This window comes from Oryza sativa, chromosome 2 (assembly GCF_034140825.1).
Source record: "Oryza sativa Japonica Group chromosome 2, ASM3414082v1".
Taxonomy (NCBI): domain Eukaryota; kingdom Viridiplantae; phylum Streptophyta; class Magnoliopsida; order Poales; family Poaceae; genus Oryza; species Oryza sativa.
Window position 1 is genome coordinate 34,760,200 of NC_089036.1, and position 16,446 is coordinate 34,776,645.

Here is a 16,446-nt window from a genome sequence, read left to right on the forward strand (position 1 = left end):
TCCAAGCTAACGAGGACGCATCTCGCGTCTTCTTCTCCACCAACGACGTCACCACCTTCACCGAAAAGGATTATTAGTAGTAGCCCATGATGAGGCAAAGAGCCAGCCAATCACCACACGCGTAACGTCACTTACAGGTGGGCCCCGAAATCGACCGCCACTTACATGTGGGCCCCAAAGTTAAGCGACACAAAAAAAACCTGCACTCCCAGTCTGCGACTGCAACTGCATCATATATCATACTATATACCTCCTCGCCCATCAAATACCAAGTCCATTCCTCCTCTGTTTCTTCCTTCCACCACGCGATCAGCGCGCGCGCGAGAGAGAGAGAGAGAGAGGGAGAAGGCGCGATCGCAATGGGGAGGATCCAGTACGCGGCGGTGGCGAGGGGGGCGGTGGTGATGGCGGAGCACGGCGACGCGGCGTTCCCCAACGCCGGGGCCGTCGCGCGGCAGATCCTCGACCGCCTCTCCGCCGGCGATGGCGGCGGCGGCGGCGATTGCAACATCTCCTACACGCAGGATCTCCACGTGTTCCACGTCAAGCGCACCGACGGCGTCACCGCGCTCTGCATGGCCGACGACGCCGCCGGACGTAAGTAACACCCCCATGGCATCCGCATCGCCATCGATCAATCAACGCGTCGTTATCGTCGTGGTTGGCCCCCCGCTCGATAGTCTTCTCCCGCCGCAGCGAAGTCTCTGGATCTGGACGAGATCAGGATCAGTAGCGGTGATGCCAGAGTCTCGTCTCGCGTGTTCAGGATCTTGTCTCGATCAATGTAATATGGGGGTGGAGTGAGATTGAACCGTGGGAAATGGGAAAATTATTTGATCATTGCAATTGCCGTTTTCATGATGGACTATTGGATTATTTGATCAGAACTTCGCTGTTTTTTTAAAAAAAAACATTGGGATCGAAACTTTTTTTTTAAAAAAAAGATAGAAAAATGTAGTACTCACTTTTGTTTATCACACGCCACTCATTTTGTAGTTATGATATTTTCTTTTGGTGATAACTGTGTGCATATCTTCCATCTTGCAGGACGGATTCCCTTCGCGTTTCTTGAGGATATCCACGGAAGGTTTGTCAAGACGTATGGTCGTGCTGCTCTCACTGCTCTTGCTTATGCGATGAATGATGAGTTCTCGAGGGTTTTGGGCCAACAAATGGACTACTACTCAAACGATCCCAACGCAGATAGAATATCTCGGATGAGAGGTGAAATGGATCAGGTTGGCTCCCCTCTATCTTCTGTTTTTCACATCAGTAAACTGAATTTTACTAGTATACAAACTTTTACTGTACATTCTGTTCATGTTAATTAACCTTTACAGTACTTCTCGTATCTTTCTGTAGTTAAATTAAGAGTTGATGGTGCCTCTTATAAGTTCAGAAAGAATGATATTAACGAAAATTTCTTGCAGGTCCGGAATGTTATGATCGACAACATTGACAAAGTACTCGAGAGAGGTGATCGTCTGGAGCTGTTGGTCGACAAGACTGCAACTATGCAAGGGAACACGATGCGATTTAAACGACAAGCTCGCCGCTTCAGAAACACCGTCTGGTGGAGAAATGTCAAGCTCACGTACGTACATTACCACCATTCGGTACACCAAACACCCTACGAACACTTGCCCTTGCCCTTCTGCTTGCCTACGTCATTATGGGTTTTCGTTTTCATGCTCCATACCGAAAACTCATTAATCATTATATACTTCGACTATTAGGTTGCTTCAGCTTAAGCAATTGACATATGATATGATAGCCTCTCTCACATGGTTTTCCTATTCTTTGCAGAGCCGCATCGGTATTCATCCTTCTTGTAATAATATACATAGTGCTTGTATATATGTGCCACGGCTTCACCTTACCGTCTTGTATTTAGTACACCTCTATACGAAGCTTCATTCCGATCCTAAAATTGTCCCAGGTTCCTTGTAAGAGAAGCTCCGCTGTTGCAATTTTTCTTCCAACATAAAAGAGGCAATGTTGCATTGCTTGATCTTGTAATTTTTTGCACCCACTCCTGGAAGCTCACCAATGTTGCCAACTTGCCATCTAACCATGGTTCACATCTATCGAAGAAAATGGCACTTTCTAAGTTGCTCCTCGACTGCCAATATTTTACTGCAAATACCCTATAGTGGATTTGCCCGATCTTGTCTGTCTTGGTTCTCCTCGAGACAGCAATTACAGTCCAGTTAAAACATTGTCAATTGCCCAAGATTTATCATGAGTAAAGGACTCGTTTAATCCAAGGAAGCATCAATGCCAGCCGAGTAATCCTAAATCGTCCAGTATTCGAATTGCCAGTTTTGACACGCAAGAAGCCAAACACACGTGAACGCAATTACGCAAGGGACGAGTCAACTTCTATCAGTATATATCAAGCAGAGAAGGAACAGCGCAAGACATGTTTCGTACAATCACATCTTGAACCACACAAATATATAAAACGGTAGTGTTACAAACAAACAATTTTGGACGGAGCGTTTCCTTAGGCCTAATAACTCTCTCGGAAGAATTAAGCGTAATAATTTAAACTGGACTTCTTTTTGGCTTGCACTTGTATGATCCCTTCATTGAAATCCTCGTGTGTCACCTGCGTGAACGATGGACAAGGATCAGCCAAAGCAATACATTATGATTGTTCCTATATACAGTTGCATGCGCTTCAGGATTGACAAAGTCAAAGCAGCAATTTGGTATACGCTAATAAATAGACTCGAAAATTTTGCAACCAAATACCAAACCGACATGTGATGGTCTAGAAATGCCATAGATCTAATGTTTATCACTCTATCCCAGGCTCCAAACCTAATTTATGTGGGGTACTCATATTCCATTGCTTTTACCAATGGATTGATCAGGTCCCGCCAATCCCCAATATATATACCAGTAAGTTACCAAACAAATTCACAAGATCAGAATGTAACACAAACCTCTGTAGCATCTCGGCGTAGGGCAAGCATGCCTGCTTCTACACAAACGGCCTTCAGTTGTGCACCATTGAAGTCGTCCGTAGATCGTGCCAACTCTTCAAAGTTGACATCAGGGTTTACATTCATTTTTCTTGAATGGATCTAGAGTAAGACCACATAAAATAAAGATTGTTTTAGTTCTGGCAGAACAAGGATTTATTTTATTTTTAAAGAAAGATAATCAGGTCAGCAATTTTTGGAACAAGTAGCCAACACAGATTTCAGGAGACATACTTGCAAAATTCTAGCTCGTGCTTCTTCGGATGGATGAGGGAACTCAATTTTTCGGTCCAGCCTACCAGACCTCATCAAAGCAGGATCAAGAATGTCCGCGCGATTAGTTGCAGCTATCACCTGTAGTCCATGGCACATCCAACCATTACTTAGATAATATATTAATGAAGCATTCATAAAGTATTGATAGATAATGGTCAGTAGAAGCATGTCTAAGACTTATCATTTGCAATTAAATGTATTTCTCATTCTATTAAGATTAATGAATTCAAAACCATTTTGTGCCAAATCATCATAACGATGACAATGAATGGTTTACAGTTTGCAAATATTCAGACTTAAGAAACAAATAAAAATGCTGACCTTTATCCTCTCGTCACTACTGAATCCATCTAGCTGATTCAGCAACTCCAACATTGTGCGCTGCACTTCTCTGTCACCACTAACTTCACTGTAGCAGGAAAAAATTACAGTTTATTATACTGTGAACAATAATATGTCTAGTTGCATGCATTGATAAAGACAATGCTAAATGTACCTATCAAAACGCTTTGTTCCAATTGCGTCAATTTCATCAATAAAAATGATGCAGGGGGATTTCTCCTTTGCAAGCTGAAAGGCATCACGGACAAGCTTTGCACCATCACCGATGAACATCTGGACCAATTCGCATAGACATTAATATGTATCTAGCAGCAAGCAGAAGAACCAATAAAGGAAGAAAATAGACCAACACTGGACCAAAGCAATATTCTTCTAGATTGCAGTATTATAGGCTACAGAGGTAACTGGAAAACCAAAGTTCCAACATTCCATCTGATCCTTGTGCCAAGAGATAAGGTGATATGAGAGTACTAGTCCTAGGCTCATAGCACATGAAGTATGAAAAGTTCTCAATAATTGAAACAGAAGGCTTAAGGACCCTAGCATCATTTGAGCTTTCATATATTTGAATTAGCAGGAGCAGGGATATCACATAGCTTTCAACAGCCTTATCACAGAAAGTAAGCTACCTGGACAAGCTGTGGACCAGCAAGTTTCAGAAATGTGGCGTTAGTTTGGGCAGCACATGCACGAGCCATTAGGGTCTTTCCAGTGCCAGGTGGTCCGTACAAAAGAACACCTTTCGGGGGGCGAATTCCCAACTTCTGAAACCGGTCCTTGTGAGTCATGGGCAATACTATTGCTTCAACAAGCTCTTGAATCTGCATTAGACAATATAAAAGTAGAACATAAGAGAGCAGATAACAATGAACAAACAGCAACTGATGAACACTTATGAGATATGGAAATGAAGTTACTGCTACTTACATAACAACAGAATGGTGACCATCCTAACTAATGTTTTCATCATTAGATCTTTAAAGTAAATAAATACCTGTTTCTCAAGGCCACCAATGTCATTGTAATCCTCTGTAGGCTTTTCATCTACCTCCATTGCCTTAACCCGTGAATCATATTCTGAAGGTAGCGTGTCTAGTATCAAGTAGCTGTCTTTGTTGACTCCAACCAAATCCCCAGGCTTGAGCTTTTCAGGGTCAACAAGCCCGATTACAGGAAGGAATATTGTCTGCAATTAAAGTAGTCAATTAAACCCATGCAGGTATCAATACAAATAAATTTAATTGAGATGAGAAACGGTATATGCATGGTAGGAGTATTACACAACTAAGATTTAGGATAAGTTGGTATATCATGCTCTATGTATTTGGTGGTATCAAATATTCAAGTCCAAGGAAAGCATGAGGCAAAGAAAACAGCAAATGAAATCCGAAGTGGTTATGATTATCATGAGTCTCCAAAATATAGATCAAGTAAGAACTTGACTGCTTGTTTAATGATTCATCAGAAAGGTAGCAGATGACCGTCAAGTAAGTTGACTTACTTGTCTTGTGGATGTCTTCAAAACAACGCATTTTCCTTTCCTTTGTGAATCCAGATCGATGTTCGCACCATCCTCTTCAGCCTCATCCTCGGGGTTCATTTCCAATATCTGAAATAGGAAGTAAGAACTTGTAAATTTGCCCCCACAATCTTGCAGAATTAGAACTACGAAGAATTCTGCTCTGACATTCTCAAGGACTCGAAAAGACCCAAAAGTGGTATACCTTTGCCAATGAAATCATAAGAGTTTATGAAACAACATCCACAAACCAACTAAGTTAAGATATCGAGCACACCAGCAATATAATAATTAATGTAAAGATGGACTACATCTTGGGTACTTTCAACATATTGACAATTTGGCATGTTTGTTATCTCAGGAAAAGGAGCACAATAAGGTCAATATGTCCTGAAATTAAGATCTATGCCATTAATCACTATTCCTAACACACATGACGCTTAGAATATGAAACATGGGTAAAGGGCAATTACAGGGGAGTGAACAGAAACTAGTACAAAATCATGAATATGGCATCAACAAAGTATACAACGAAGTCAAGCTCCAATTTTCCAGATCGATGTCCAGAACCGATCTCCGCACATTAAAACTACTTGGGCCTTAAATTGAACATGAAATTTCACTGGTAACCCAGTCAAAGTGGTGCGCGCACAAACCTCGACGATGTTGCCGACAAGGTAAGGCAGCTGCTTGTTGAGTTTGATCTTCTCCTGGTTCTCCTTGATCTTCTCCTTGTAGGATTCCACCTCAAGGTTCGTCCGCTGCAGCTCATCCTGAGGCACCCGATGAGACAAACCCCCACAAATCAGACCAAATCCCATGGAGGAGATCGCTGGGGCAAAAGCTAGGGTTTCCCGCGGAGGCGGAGAGAGAGAGAGAGAGCAAACCTTGAGGACGCGGGTCTCGTTGTCGAGGAGGCGGGTTGCCCTGACGATGTCCTCCGTGGACATGGAGGCGAGCTGGTCGTCGTCGGCGTCGTCGACGGCCATCGCGGCGGCGGCGGCGGGCGGCGGCGACGACATCGCTAGGGATTTTGCTTCGACTTGGGGAAGGAGTTGATCGATGCGGTTTGCGTTGGTCAGTTTACTGTAGTTATGAACCCAAAGCTCTACTTCGGCTGTTTGTAGCCTTGTTTGGGTCCGGGTCGGGTTCAGGGATTTGGGGGTTGTTTGGTTACTATTTTTTTTAATGCTAAATTTTGGTAAGTTTTGGCATGACTAATTTTGGTAAGGTAAAGTTACGTTTAGATTGAAGCCAAAATAGCCTAATAAGTTAACTATTGAAATGGCCTACTTTCTTAAGCATGCCAAAATTTGGTTTCAAACCAAAGGTCTGTTTACTTTGATGCCATTTTCAACCTTACCAAATTTTGGTAACGTTGCTAAAAAAAAGTAGATACATTTAGTTTGCTGCCAAATTTTAGTAACTATATAAGAAATCCTGACAAAAATTTTGGTAATGCCAAAATTTGGTAAGTTTTTTTTCATCAAAGTGAACAAGCCCCAAATAGACACTAAACACTATTGAAATTGCCAAATATTGGTAAGGCCAATTTAGGGGCCTGTTCACTTTGATGTCATTTTCAACCTTACCAAATTTTGGTAAAGTTGCGAAAAAAAGTGGCTACATTTAGTTTGCTGCCAAATTTTGGTAACTATATAAAAAATCCTACCAAAATTTTGGTATGGCAACTATGCTAAAATTTTAGCAATGCCAAATTTTGGTAAGTTTTTTTTTCGCATCAAAGTGAACAAGCCTAGGCCTCAAACCAAACCAAGCCTTGGTGACTTTCCCACTCTGAAACTTTCCCTGTTTATGTATAGAATAAACAAATTTATGTAAATAAAGTTTACTCCCTCCGTTAAAAAAAAACAGTAGTAAGTTATTTTCTGGGACAGAGGTAATATGCGTAGAAACTTTGTTCTCAAATGAAAATCAGAGTGCAAACTTTATACTTTTATTAAAAAGAGATGTTAAAAAAAAATATGTGACTGTAGTAGAGCGTTCGCCGCATCCAAAGTGCATGCATCAACCCTCTGTGAGGACTTAAGGGTGTGGAACTCCAACATTTTATAATAGAATACTGATAATTTTATAACAGTGATTTTACTTACAACCTTTATATTTTTTATATTGTTTTTTAACTAAAATCTTAATGGTATTAAAAAGATTAAAAACATGTAATACCCTTACAGATTTTCCCCTAACTTTTTATACTTAATGGTTTTTCCGATATCTCCACATCGAACATTGTGACATGAATTTTCACATATTCTGTCAAAAGATGAGGACAAGATGAATCTTCACATCGTTAAGTCCTTGAACATAATAAGGACAACGCAAGCTTTAGTTAAAAAAATAGGGAAAATAAAAAAAATAAAGTAATGGTAAAACACCATTGAAGTTAAAAAAAAATGGGACAAACACCGTTGAAGGCATGTAGACCCTCGTTTTATTTTGGAAATTAGTGACAATTAATTAGAAGGATTTAATGTCTTTGCTAAGTGTTCGAAAGATTAAATGGCAACCTTAAAATTAAATAATGAAAAGATAGCTTCATGAATTGCGGTAAAAATGTCTTTTTGATCTCTTAGTCATGCTAATACCGCATTATTAAGAGGAATGTCTATACGTTACCGCTCAAAGTCGCATCGGAAAACACCACGGATCGGGCACCCGACGCGCGCCAGAAAAATCGGGGGCCGCGCTCGCCCGCCGCCCACGTGTCGCCCCCACGCGTCCCCACCACAGCGCACCATGTTGCAACAGTTACCGGGATATAACGGAAACGCTCTATTAAGGAGGATCCATTTCATTTTTTTTGTTACACCAAAAATGTTTCACCTAGTGTACTCATAATGTTTCACTATGTATGGATTAAATGTTACAGTAAATTAAATATTCTTTTGCAACAAATCACCCACATATTATGGAAACACTCTATTAAGGGAATCCGTTTTATTTTTTGTTCCACAAAAAATATTTCACCTAGTGTATTCATAATGTTTCACTATGTATGAATCAAATATTGCAGTGAATTGAAACATTATTTCGCTATTTGCTGAAACATTTGTTTTTATATAGGGTGAAACAATGCTCAATTTTTTGGAAACCGTTGTTTCATACGTTATAGCAAAATGTTTCATGATGTGATTTAGTTGTGTTTCAACTTTTTAAAAGACTGAAATATTTTTGATCTATTTAGCGAAACATGTTCAATCTACCTAGTGAAACAATGCCCGATTTTTTAAAAAAAAATCGGACGCCCGATTTGTAGGTGCCTCGCATTTTATCAAAGTCTTAATGCTTTTTAGGTTGGAATGCCCGACATCTGGTTAGACTATCTGATATTGGAGTTTCCAAGTTTTCTAACCAACTCAGTTCTCTATGTTGATATTCATTGCTAGCAATCGGAATGTCCAACAAATCTTGGCTTTACTTTCAACTCTGACCGGAAACGTTTGAAGTTGAAATCGGAATATCCAAAATTCAAAGGAACTCATCAATCGGGTGATATTTATTACCCACATCGGATATTTGATTGTCTCGAGTGTTCAATATTCTAGGAAAATCAGTTCACTAGCAAAATCCCCGTGCATTGTAATGGATGAAGTCAACCTACTTTAGGCTTATAAAACACTACCTTGTTCAATAATGTATCAATAAGCATCACAAAGGTTCTAGTGAGAGTGTAGGTAATAGGTGGTAACAGAGTAAAATTCAATCATCCTTGCCATTTCAAAAACTATGTGAAATAATGCATGAATAGAAATTTGGCAGATAATTGCCACATCTGGAGATTCTCCATTTCCATGTTCAGATGTTGTTCCAGTGCTAGCTTTCTTTCATGAATTTGGAACACTTGAAAATAAAGGCTATGCATGCTTGATCTCAGACAGTTTACTGATCCAAAATAGTCTCGTACTATTACTAATTATTTTAGCTATAGCAACCTTTGGATGGGATCATCACTGTCGTTGTCCTGATTTCATGCTCCTGCTGGAGTGCTAATGCTAGGGGACGAAGGTTCGAGAAGCTTCGGGAGGTCGTATGTAGACTTTAATTTTGGTACCAAGTGGGCTTTGTTTTGATTTGATTCGTTCGGCGGCCCATACAAGTGGGCTTTTCAAGTAAGGAATTCCGAAAGGAATAAGTTCACTTCATGACCCTCAACTGTGATCGAAATCTAATCCATGACCCTAAACCACAAAACCAGATATCACTGGTAGAGAAAGGCTTTTTACTACCGGTTTGTAACCATCTGTAGTCCCGGTTTTCCAACCGGGACTACGAATCCGGGACTAAAGATCGCTATCTTTAGTCCCGGTTCAAATACCCGGGACTAAAGATCGATTTTTAGTGTTACCAACCGGGACTAAAGATGAAGTCAAATCCGGTCGGTAGTTTCTCTTTTCTTGTATTGTTTTCTACTTTGAATATTGATTTTACCACATCCCCCAGAATCACAGAACAAAACATCATCTCCAAATCTCAAATCAATTAATTACAAATCCATCATCTCCAAATACAAACATCACAAATACATCACATATTCACATCACACATAGATCAAATACATCACAAATTCTCAAAACCAAATTCATCACAAGTCCGAAAAAAAAAAACAAATCCTCCACTGCCGCCGCCGCCTAGCCGCCGCCCGGCCGCTGTCCTCCACCAGGCCGCATCCCAACCGCCATTCGGCCGCCGCCGCGACCGCTTCTGCCGCATGCCACCGCCTGCGCCGCCGCGGCCGCATCCACCGTCCGCCGAGCGCGGCCGCGCTTGCGTCGGGGAGGGAGCCGCGCGCCGCGCCCGCAGGGGAGGGAGAGGAGAGGTGAAGGGGAGGAAGGGGGAAGAGAAGGAGGAGATGAGAAGTTGAGAAGGGAGAAGGAGATTGGAGAAGATAAGAAGGGAGAGGAGGAGAGATGAGAGGATAAGACTGTGCGCGCGAGAGGATCGAGGAGGCGCGGCGTTTGCTCTGCGATTTTTTTTTCGTTTTCTTTTTTTCTCCCGGTTGTTATAAGGATCCGGGATTAAAAATGGATCTTTAGTCCCGGTTGATAACACCAACCGGGACTAAAGATCTAAAGATGATCTTTAGTCCCGGTTGAAATTTAAACTAGGATTATTGTGGATTTTAGGCATCCGACCAAAGATGGTTTCTCTAGTAGTGTATCTCGACCCCCGAACTCCTAAAACCGGTGCAATTTGACTCCCTGCGCGGTTTTGGGAGGCGGTTTTGCTGACGTGGCGTCTACGTGACAATATTGACCAAGTCTTCGATCCACGTGGTGTTGATGTGGCACTTACATGGCATTATAATTGTGAGACCCATTTGTCATTCACACACATAAAAAAATTGTGGGGCCCACTAACATGTGGACCCCACATGTCATCCTCCTTCCTTCTTCCTCCTCCCTCTCTCCCTTCTCTCTCTCCCCCCTTCTTCCCCTACGTCTCCCACAGGCGGCGATGGGCGATGGCACCGGGCGACGGGGAGGCCAAACAGCGGCGGCCACCCGGCTAGAGTGGCGGCGGCGCTAGAGGCAGGTCGAGCGGAGGCGATGGCGTCGGGCGACGGGGCGGCGCAAACGACGGAGGACTCCAGGCGCCGCGCAACAACCTCGACCTCGACGCCAACCTGCTCCGCGGCGACATCCAGATCGGCGTCTAGATCGAGCCGGCCTCTGGCGCCCTCGCGCGCCCCAGGCCGTCCGCGCCACCCTCCGAGGCCGACACGCCGCGCACACCCAGCCTCGCCGCGCGCCTCATGGGCGGAGGCCGCTCGGCTCGAGCGGAGGCGACGGCGCCGGGCGACGGGGCAGCCCAAACGGCGGTGGCCGCCTGGCTCGAGCGGCGGTGGCGCCAGAGGAGGATCGAGCGGAGGCGACAGCGATGGGCACCAGGGAGGCCCGAGCGGAGGCGGCGACGACAGCGGCGGGCGGGCCTTCCTCCGTGCCGTCCTCTCCTTGCTAGCTGCCGGTGCCCGAAGCTCCGCCTTCATCGCCCCCCGGCCGCTCGCTCTCGCTGTCCCCGTGTGCCACCGGCCAAAGGGGAAGAAGGGGAGAAAAAGAGAGAGAAGGGAGAGAGGGAGGAAGGAGGAGTATGGCAGCGGCGGCGGCTGCACGGCTCGCCGCTCCTGGCCTCGCCTGTCCTGTCGTCGTCGCTCCGGCCCTCACTTGCGCGCCGCCGCCGCTCGTTCTCGCCGCCCGCCGCCCACTGAAGGGGAAGAAGGGAAGAGAAAGAGAGAGAAGGGAGAGAGGGAGGAGGAAGAAGGGCTGACATGTGGACCCCACATGTCAGTGGGCCCACATTTCTTTCTTGTGTGAATGACTAATGGGCCCCACACATATTTTTTTTTCTACCGCCACGTCAACGCCATGTGGAAGAAAGACTCAGTCAATATTGCTACGTAGGTGCCACGTGGCGCCACGTCAGCAAATCCGCCTCCCAAAACCGCCCAGGAAGTCAAATTGCACCGGTTTTAGAAGTTTGAGGGTCGAGATATCTGGTTTTGTGGTTTAGGGTCATGGATTAGATTTCGATAGTGAACTTATTCCATTCCGAAATTCGAACAGAAATCGGTCGACTTTACGTAAAAATTATCCGGGCTGCCAGCTCACACACTCGCCAATAATATCGCCATCAACCGACCTCTTGGATTCATCGATCACACAAGCACTCGCTCCGACGACTCCGGCGAGCGAGAGATCGTCGGCGATGGGAGAAGGCGGCGGCGGCGGCCTGGACGTGGTGATGTTCCCCTGGCTGGCGTTCGGCCACATGATCCCCTTCCTCCAGCTGTCCAAGCGCCTCGCGGCGAGGGGCCACGCCGTCTCCTTCCTCTCCACGCCGCGAAACCTCGCCAGGCTCCCGCCGGTGCCGGCGAGCCTTTCCGATCGTCTCCGCCTCCAGCCGCTGCCGATGCCGACACGGTGGAGGGGCTGCCTGAGGGCGCCGAGTCGACGGCCGACGTGACGCCGGACAAGGACGGGCTCGTCAAGAAGGCCTGCGACGGCCTCGCCGCCCCGTTCGCGGCGTTCCTCGCCGGCCGTGCGAAGCGGCCGGACTGGATCGTCGTCGACTTCTGCCACCACTGGCTCCCGCCCATCGCCGACGAGCACTGCGTGCCATGCGCCATGTTCCATATCATCCCGGCCGCCATGAACGCCATGTTCGGGCCGCGCTGGGCGAACGCCCGGTATCCCCGCACGGCGCCGGAGGACTTCACCGTGCCGCCCAAGTGGATCCCCTTCCCTTCCACCATCGCCTTCCGCCGCCGCGAGTTCGGGTGGATCGCCGGCGCCTTCAAGCCCAACGCGTCCGGCCTGCCCGACGTCGAACGCTTCTGGCGAACCGAGGAGCGGTGCCGCCTCATCATCAACAGCAGCTGCCACGAGCTCGAGCCCCCCCAGCTGTTCGACTTCCTCACCGGCCTCTTCCGGAAGCCCACCGTCCCCGCGGGGATCCTGCCGCCGACGACCAACCTCGTCACCGACGACGACGACGACGACGACCGCTCCGAGGTCTTGCAATGGCTCGACGGCCAGCCTCCCAAGTCCGTCATCTACGTCGCGCTGGGGAGCGAGGCGCCACTGAGCGCCAACGACCTCCACGAGCTCGCGCTCGGGCTGGAGCTCGCCGGCGTGCGGTTCCTGTGGGCGATCCGGAGCCCGACCGCCGGCGGCGTGTTGCCCGACGGGTTCGAGCAGCGGACGCGGGGGCGCGGCGTGGTGTGGGGGCGGTGGGTGGCGCAAGTGCGGGTGCTGGCGCACGGCGCGGTGGGCGCGTTCCTGACGCACTGCGGGTGGGGCTCCACCATCGAGGGCGTCGCGCTCGGGCAGCCGCTGGTGATGCTGCCGTTGGTGGTGGACCAGGGCATCATCGCGCGGGCCATGGCGGAGCGGGGCGTCGGCGTGGAGATCGCCAGGGACGAGAGCGACGGCTCGTTCGACCGAGACGCCGTCGCGGCGGCGGTGCGGCGCGTCGCGGTGGGCGGCGAGAGGGAGGCGTTCGCGAGCAACGCCAACCGCATCAAGGATGTCGTTGGAGACCAGGAACGGGAGGAGCGCTACATCGACGAGCTTGTTGGTTACCTCAGACGCTATAGTTGATCAGCGAACAAAAAAAATTGACGAGAACTTTTATATACGTGTACATAGTGATTAAAAACTAATTTTAAAAAATAAATTACTACTTCCTTGATTCCAAAATATTGCTATATACAGGATATGACCAATCCAAAGACCAGTCTGGATAGATCTCTCTTTAGATTCGTTTTTCTTTATCCATCCTATATAGTAATATTTTAGGATGGCGGCTGTACCAAACTTTGAAATTAAATATTTTTTTTCAGTAATAAAAAGATACGATGTGAGGTGTATGTTCATTGTCTTTTAAGTTACTGCTCAATCACTGAACGTTCGATTGTAAACTTGTAAAGCTTTGAGAATAAGATGACATTATTCTGGCTTAATTAGCTAGCTTTACCCTGAAATTTGTTAGCTGCTTCCGGGATGTGAATCTTTGGGCTTATCCTTGTACTGTCTAGATGGGGCATTGGGTTTATCAATTATCATTCATCGCGTTGGCCCTCTGATGGATGGGATCAGGCATGCTGTTCCAGATGCATTTTAACCTTTTAAGCTGCCTGACCTGGCCACTAAAAACGCTGCCATAAAGCTGCCGTCTCCGCGCTGGCTGAGAACTGAAGATCAGGCGATCAGCTTGATTTGGCATTCCCCACAAAAAAAAAAAAGATTTACCGGCGTGCACAGTATCATCATTCCTTGTCACCAACTCACCATGGCCTTCTGTTGTAAGCACAAGGAGGGAAACCTTGATCGATGCATCATGCACCTCGATCAGTCCTGTGGCGTTGATTGCTCAATAATATCGAAACTTTTTTTTCACGAACGCACAAAAAAATTATACGTTAATATATTAGAAGAAAAAGAATTTTAGTTACATCAATAATCTCGAAATTGATCGAACATTTCCTCACCAAAAAAAAAATAACAGATTGATCGAAGATTGGAATACAGAGGCAAGCTTGCCAGTCTTTCTAATTCATGAACAGTATAATTTGCATATGCACAAACGGTAATTCCAAGATGGCAGGTTAATTTCCCTTCGTCCTGCGTTTCTTTTACCCTCTCGCATGCATGTGTGATATTTCAAAATGGTCATTCTACATCTTCCAACAGTAGTTGATCGAGTCTATTCAATTGGGACGTGATAACACTACGCACTAACACTGTTGGTATGCAATAATGCAATATCACTAGATACCCTGACGGTGCTTTCCTGCGCACTGTTGATATGCAATAATGATGATATAGTATCAGGCTTGATGCTTGCCGGCTCCAGCTTTGCAAAGTTCATATTCTGTAATAAACGGTTGTTTAATTTACTTGGGAAATAGTATTCCATCCCCCACAATATGTGATGGCCTAATTTCCTCCAATTTTCTAAAGACTCCGTTGCATGCATGCCGATTTGTACTTTATAATCCAAAATGACAGGTCACAACTGAACTGTAGCTAGTCACTGGGGGTCACAGATCACAGGGTGTGCCACTACAAACGGAAAGAGGCATCACTGCCATTAGCCTAGCATAGCACGCATGCAGTGTGCCGTCGCCTCAACCGCACATTGTATGTTTGTACAATTGTACTCCGTTCTAAAACACATATAGGGTGTGTTTAGTTCACGTCAAAATTAGAAGTTTAGTTGAAATTGAAAAGATGTGACAGAAAAGTTAGAAGTTTATGTGTGTAGAAAAGTTTTGATGTGATGAAAAAGTTAGAACTTTGAAGAAAAAGTTTGGATCTAAACAAGGACATATACTCTCTCCAACTTAAAAAACAACTTTTTTTATATAAATCTAAACGTATACTAGACTATATCCATATTCACGTACAATATAATAAGCCAATAAATTTATACATAAAAGTTATTTTTAGGACGAAGGAGTACTTCGGTAGCTATTTTATAGATTAAAGGGATAACAAACTATATTGTTATTTATTAGTGGTCTCTATTGGTAGGGCAGGGAGTGTGAAAATGAGATGTATCTCATTACTCCAAATACTCCATGTACTTTAGAAGCAACTATATTTTAAGATAAATTTAAATGGTAGAAACAACCATATTCCACAAGATGAAGTACCACACGTTACAATCGCTAAACAATTGCAATGGGCGATTCTAGATGATTCCTTTTAGAAACTAGATTATTTTCCTTTTAGAAACTAGATGATCCTAGGATGATTCTTGGCGATTCTAGGATGATTTTGTCTACACTAATGACTTTGAAAAGATGCACACACTGTACACATTACAAAAATAATGAATGGGAAAAAAAATCTGATGTTTAGTACGTAGAAATAAAACAATATTTACTTTAAGATGACTTGAGCTAAGATGAAAAGAAGTATGCAATTAAAGAATTAAAACACTAGTAATATTTAGAACATGACTTGCTGATGCTAGTTTTACTTTTTCTTTGTTTTTTTTCTAAAATGAATGGTTATGATAAAATTTGTTGATAATAAGTTATGCAAATATTTCAATATTTTAAGACCATCGTTAAATTTTGTTGGTGCCATCCTAATCACATGTATTTTACCAATATAAATTCAAGCTGCAACAAAAGTTTGATACATTCACGATGAATATCTTAAGAGCAATTTTACGGTTCTTGATGAGGTAACAAAATTTTATATAAAATTTGGTACCTCATAATATCTAGGTACCAAGAAATACCAAATTTATAATAGAAAAAGTGTTACCTTCTCAAGGACCGTAAAATTGCTCATATTTTAAGCTTTGTGGACCATGGTTGCTATGAATGGACACATGCGTAGAAAGCTAACATATTACAGTAATGAATAGAAATAATTGAAGAGCTTTAATTCCTAAATTACACATGTAGATAAATAATCATCTCTCTCCTAAACAATCCAACAGATATCATGAGTTACATGTGTATTTAAAACGTAATCCAATAGTTAAGGTTTTAAGAGGGTGTTCCCACCTCCTAATTAAACAGTGTGATTTTCACAAAGAAGGCTTTATGCCTTTATATATTTTTAAAACTTTACAACAGTTAATTACGAAATGGAGTAGTTAATACAAAATCATTCAATCATTCAACTATTAAAAGAACATGTTATATATTCTCCTTTGACAGATCTGATGTTGAAGAGGAGGAGGCCTATATTCTCCTTGGGATTGGGGTCCTTCAACCTCTCTCCACCAACCCCATGCTGCCCTCCTCAACCTCTTCTCCTACTTTCCACTAGCTTGTTGGTT

At 44.4% G+C, this 16,446-nt stretch overlaps 2 protein-coding genes and 1 pseudogene across 3 annotated transcripts; 2 read left to right on the plus strand and 1 right to left on the minus strand.

Annotated features, from left to right (window-relative positions):
- Nucleotides 1–238: 238 nt before the first annotated feature.
- Nucleotides 239–2,113, plus strand: LOC4331049 (vesicle-associated membrane protein 711). 2 transcript variants are annotated; one of them, XM_066307585.1, is made up of 4 exons: nucleotides 239–597; nucleotides 1,048–1,238; nucleotides 1,431–1,616; nucleotides 1,807–2,113. In XM_066307585.1, exons 1-4 carry the CDS (start codon nucleotides 360–362, stop codon nucleotides 1,948–1,950), a joined length of 759 nt encoding a protein of 252 aa, XP_066163682.1. In that variant the 5' UTR covers nucleotides 239–359; the 3' UTR covers nucleotides 1,951–2,113. The 2 variants fall into 2 exon arrangements, with proteins under 2 accessions (XP_066163682.1, XP_015625152.1); XM_015769666.3 differs by having other exon boundaries at nucleotides 240–597; nucleotides 1,431–1,594.
- Nucleotides 2,114–2,261: 148 nt separating this feature from the next.
- On the minus strand, nucleotides 2,262–6,221 carry LOC4331050 (26S proteasome regulatory subunit 6A homolog). The gene is made up of 10 exons (NM_001401995.1): nucleotides 6,015–6,221; nucleotides 5,784–5,900; nucleotides 5,110–5,217; nucleotides 4,603–4,794; nucleotides 4,238–4,429; nucleotides 3,763–3,881; nucleotides 3,588–3,675; nucleotides 3,225–3,344; nucleotides 2,952–3,092; nucleotides 2,262–2,611 (listed from the first exon to the last, which is right to left on the minus strand). Exons 1-10 carry the CDS (start codon nucleotides 6,147–6,149, stop codon nucleotides 2,534–2,536), a joined length of 1,290 nt encoding a protein of 429 aa, NP_001388924.1. The 5' UTR covers nucleotides 6,150–6,221; the 3' UTR covers nucleotides 2,262–2,533.
- Nucleotides 6,222–11,723: 5,502 nt separating this feature from the next.
- LOC9268002 (putative UDP-rhamnose:rhamnosyltransferase 1) lies at nucleotides 11,724–13,627 on the plus strand (annotated as a pseudogene).
- The last annotated feature ends 2,819 nt before the right edge of the window (nucleotides 13,628–16,446 follow it).

What these genes read in the sequence shown, in the direction of transcription:
- LOC4331049 (XM_066307585.1), top strand. Translation starts at nt 360, where the DNA reads ATGGGGAGGATCCAGTACGCGGCGGTGGCGAGGGGGGCGGTGGTGATG. An exon ending in GGCCGACGACGCCGCCGGAC is followed by an intron (nt 598 to 1,047) that starts GTAAGTAACACC and finishes TCCATCTTGCAG; the next exon opens with GACGGATTCCCTTCGCGTTT. An exon ending in TGAGAGGTGAAATGGATCAG is followed by an intron (nt 1,239 to 1,430) that starts GTTGGCTCCCCT and finishes AATTTCTTGCAG; the next exon opens with GTCCGGAATGTTATGATCGA.
- LOC4331050 (NM_001401995.1), bottom strand. Translation starts at nt 6,149, where the DNA reads ATGTCGTCGCCGCCGCCCGCCGCCGCCGCCGCGATGGCCGTCGACGAC. An exon ending in TTGGTGGCCTTGAGAAACAG is followed by an intron (nt 4,430 to 4,602) that starts GTATTTATTTAC and finishes TGTCTAATGCAG; the next exon opens with ATTCAAGAGCTTGTTGAAGC. An exon ending in TACGCCGAGATGCTACAGAG is followed by an intron (nt 2,612 to 2,951) that starts GTTTGTGTTACA and finishes TCGTTCACGCAG; the next exon opens with GTGACACACGAGGATTTCAA.